The sequence below is a fragment of the Nerophis lumbriciformis genome, linkage group LG14, assembly GCF_033978685.3.
Source record: "Nerophis lumbriciformis linkage group LG14, RoL_Nlum_v2.1, whole genome shotgun sequence".
Lineage (NCBI taxonomy): Eukaryota > Metazoa > Chordata > Actinopteri > Syngnathiformes > Syngnathidae > Nerophis > Nerophis lumbriciformis.
The window spans coordinates 24,362,307-24,366,323 of NC_084561.2; the positions used below are offsets into that span (position 1 = coordinate 24,362,307).

Here is a 4,017-nt window from a genome sequence, read left to right on the forward strand (position 1 = left end):
GTGCAGGAGTAGACTCCTTCTGACCGGCGCCCGGCGACGCCTTTCTCCGCGCTAGCTTCGTTAGCTTAGCAGCTAGCTGCTAGCTAGCTGAATTTGAGGTGTTCCACTCGGTTAGAGGCTTCACGGGAGGGTATTTTTTTCGTGGCGTTTAACAAAATGAGCGAGCTTTTTTTTTTTTTTTTCGACTTCCGGAAACAAGTGTGGCGCCAAATGCTCAATGCAGTCGCGGGGATGATGAATTTGATTTAAAACTTGTATTATTAGATTGCACAGTACAGTACATATTCTGTACAATTGACCACTAAATGGTAACACCCGAATAAGTTTTTCAACTTGTTTAAGTCGGGGTCCACGTAAATCAATTCATGGACTACTGATATGAAAGAGTATTATTCTGCCGAGCTCTAGACAGCACCGACACTCAACAACAACACATATTTTGCAGACTATAATTACTGGTTTGCAAAAAAATATTTTTAACCCAAATAGGTGAAATTAGATAATCTCCCACGGCACACCAGACTGTATCTCACGGCACACAAGTGTGCCGCGGCACAGTGGTTGAAAAACACTGCCTCAAACAGTGTGAAAACTTTGTGCTTTGTAATTTCCTAATGGAGATCTATGGGATGGAGATGAGGGAGCCAATGGAACTATAGTGATTAACAGCGTACATGTCCATGATAGCAGGCTGCTGAACTATTACTGGGCTTTGCAAATGAATGACAGTCGGTTCTTTGGCTCGCTCAATAAGCTCGCGGTACATCTGAGACCAGTTGCACCATGCACAGAAACAGGAAAAAAATAGATCCCCACAGATGGTCCCCTGGAAAAATAAAACATTCATGACATAATGAATGTAACGACGTTTAAGAACATGGCTGTCAGCTTGATGCATCCTACCCTGATACCGTAGGTTTTTCGAATGGCTGCTCTCAAAGAAACGCCCGCCGGGGATGCAAACAGAGGGATGCCGATGGCTGCAAACGCGGCGGGGCTCAAGATGTCACTTAGCGGCAGACATCGGTTCTCTCCAAATTTCTCTGCGACTGTGCAGGCCAGGCAGGGGCAACACCACATTCCAAAGCAACCTAAAAACAAACAACCGATTCAGTAAATATTCACTGTGCTCGTGGATGTCAGTTACTGTTATGGTGTTAGTTTATTTCAAACATGCATACAAATACAATATGGTACATCGTATATACTTCCAGTTATGCATTACAGTAGCTGTGTCCCAATTCAGGGTCTGCATCCTTTGAAGGGCGAATTTGAAAGCAGCTTACGTCACAACGCTGCGCGAAGGCTGTCCCAATTTATTCAAATTCCAAGGCTCCTCCAAATGCAGCCGACGAATGCGCCCTCCTTTTCCCTGTATTCGGAGGATGCACCGCGACTATCCTTCGTGGCCTCCTATATCCCAAGACGCTTTGCGCGCCTTTGTTCAACCTGGATTTTTTTGACGATGGCGGCAAATACAAGCAGCGGCAGCGAATACACTTTCTAATGCAAGTATCCTCCACAGGCTAGACTGTCCCATTTAACAACGGGTGACACGTCCTTCGGAGGTGCTTCCTAAGGTCCAGCCTTCTGAGGCTGCGTAGGCCGGGTCCTCCGAATGATGCAGACCCTGAATTGGGACACTGCTAGTAAGTCCAAAAAGGAGTAGGAAGAAGCAGATCCTACAAACCCCGTTTCCATATGATATGGGAAATTGTGTTAGATGTAAATATAAATGGAATACAATGATTTGCAAACCTTTTCAACCCATATTCAATTGAATGCACTACAAAGACAAAATATTTGATGTTCAAATTCATAAACTTTATTTTTTTTTGCAAATAATAATTAACTTAGAATTTCATGGCTGCAACACGTGCCAAAGTAGTTGGGAAAGAGCATGTTCACCACTGTGTTACATGGCCTTTCCTTTTAACAACACTCAGTAAACGTTTGGGAACTGAGGAGACACATTTTTTAAGCTTCTCAGGTGGAATTCTTTCCCATTCTTGCTTGATGTACAGCTTAAGTTGTTCAACAGTGCGGGGGTCTCCGTTGTGGTATTTTAGGCTTCATAATGCGCCACACATTTTCAATGGGAGACAGGTCTGGACTACAGGCAGGCCAGTCTAGTACCCGCACTCTTTTACTATGAAGCCACGTTGATGTAACACGTGGCTTGGCATTGTCTTGCTGAAATAAGCAGGGGCGTCCATGGTAACGTTGCTTGGATGGCAACATATGTTGCTCCAAAACCTGTATGTACCTTTCAGCATTAATGGCACCTTCACAGATGTGTAAGTTACCCATGTCTTGGGCATTAATACACCCCCATACCATTACAGATGCTGACTTTTCAACTTTGCGCCTATAACAATCCGGATGGTTCTTTTCCTCTTTGGTCCGGAGGACACGACGTCCACAGTTTCCAAAAACAATTTGAAATGTGGACTTGTCAGACCACAGAACACTTTTCCACTTTGTATCAGTCCATCTTAAATGAGCTCAGGCCCAGCGAAGCCGACTGCGTTTCTGGGTGTTGTTGATAAACAGTTTTCGCCTTACATAGGAGAGTTTTAACTTGCACTTACAGATGTAGCGACCAATTGTAGTTACTGACAGTGGGTTTCTGAAGTGTTCCTGAGCCCATGTGGTGATATCCTTTACACACTGATGTCGCTTGTTGATGCAGTACAGCCTGAGGGATCGAAGGTCACGGGCTTAGCTGCTTACGTGCAGTGATTTCTCCAGATTCTCTGAACCCTTTGATGATATTACGGACCGTCGATGGTGAAATCCCGAAATTCCTTGCAATAGCTGGTTGAGAAAGGTTTTTCTTAAACTGTTCAACAATTTGCTCACACATTTGTTGACAAAGTGGTGACCCTCGCCCCATCCTTGTTTGTGAATGACTGAGCATTTCATGGAATCTACTTGTATACCCAATCATGGCACCCACCTGTTCCCAATTAGCCTGTTCACCTGTGGGATGTTCCAAATAAGTGTTTGATGAGCATTCCTCAACTTTATCAGTATTTATTGCCACCTTTCCCAACTTCTTTGTCACGTGTTGCTGGCATCAAATTCTAAAGTTGATGATTATTTGCAAAAAAAAAAAAGTATCAGTTTGAACATCAAATATGTTGTCTTTGTAGCATATTCAACTGAATATGGGTTGAAAATGATTTGCAAATCATTGTATTCCGTTTATATTTACATCTAACACAATTTCCCAACTCATATGGAAACGGGGTTTGTATTTATCCAACCCCTTTTTATTTCATAGCAATTTCTAACACATTTGTTTGTAGTCAATCTGTAGCACAAAGATTGGATAGGTAAATAATCAAATGAGTAAGTAAATAAATATTTAATGTATAAACTTCAGTTATAGTTGGGATAAGGAATAGAAATCAATACAGTATGTAAAAAGTATACAATTTCTGAAAGATTTAAATGATTATATTGTTAGTCCTTTGTACAACCTAAATCATGCATTACATGTAGTCCTGTGGAATATGATAGTTTAATTTGAAGGTTAGCGAGCTGTATTGAATTTCGCCAGGGATTTTTTTTTTTAATTATGCTTTCAATTGCAATGTTTTTAGAACAGGATACATCAAACAAACAAAAAAAGTCTGGAGCTAAAATCATAGAGAAGTGCCAAAATTATGAAACTTGACAGTTTAAACCAGGGGTCCCCAAACTTTTTGACTCGCGGGCCGCATTGGGTTAAAAAAAATTTGGCTTGGGGCCAAGCTGTACATATATACATATATATATATATATATATATATATATATATATATATATATATATATATATATATATATATATATATATATATATATATATATATATATATATATATATATATATATATACTATATTACCAAAAGTATTTGGCCACCCATCCAAATGATGAGAATCAGGCGTCCTAATCACTTGGCCCGGCCACAGGTGTATAAAATCAAGCACTTAGGCATGGAGACTGTTTCTACAAACATTTGTGAAAAA

At 40.7% G+C, this 4,017-nt stretch overlaps 1 protein-coding gene across 1 annotated transcript in view; it reads right to left on the reverse strand.

The window, feature by feature from the left end:
- Window positions 1-230: 230 nt before the first annotated feature.
- The window catches only part of LOC133616778 (cornifelin homolog B-like), an 8,585-nt gene continuing 4,798 nt past the window's right edge, over window positions 231-4,017 (reverse strand). Inside the window, exons 3-4 of the mRNA XM_072914724.1 lie at window positions 904-1,091; window positions 231-826 (exon numbers count right to left, since the gene is read on the reverse strand). Coding sequence (XP_072770825.1) covers window positions 623-826; window positions 904-1,091 — 392 coding nt within the window. The 3' untranslated portion in view covers window positions 231-622. The remainder of the gene's footprint in view (window positions 827-903; window positions 1,092-4,017) is intronic.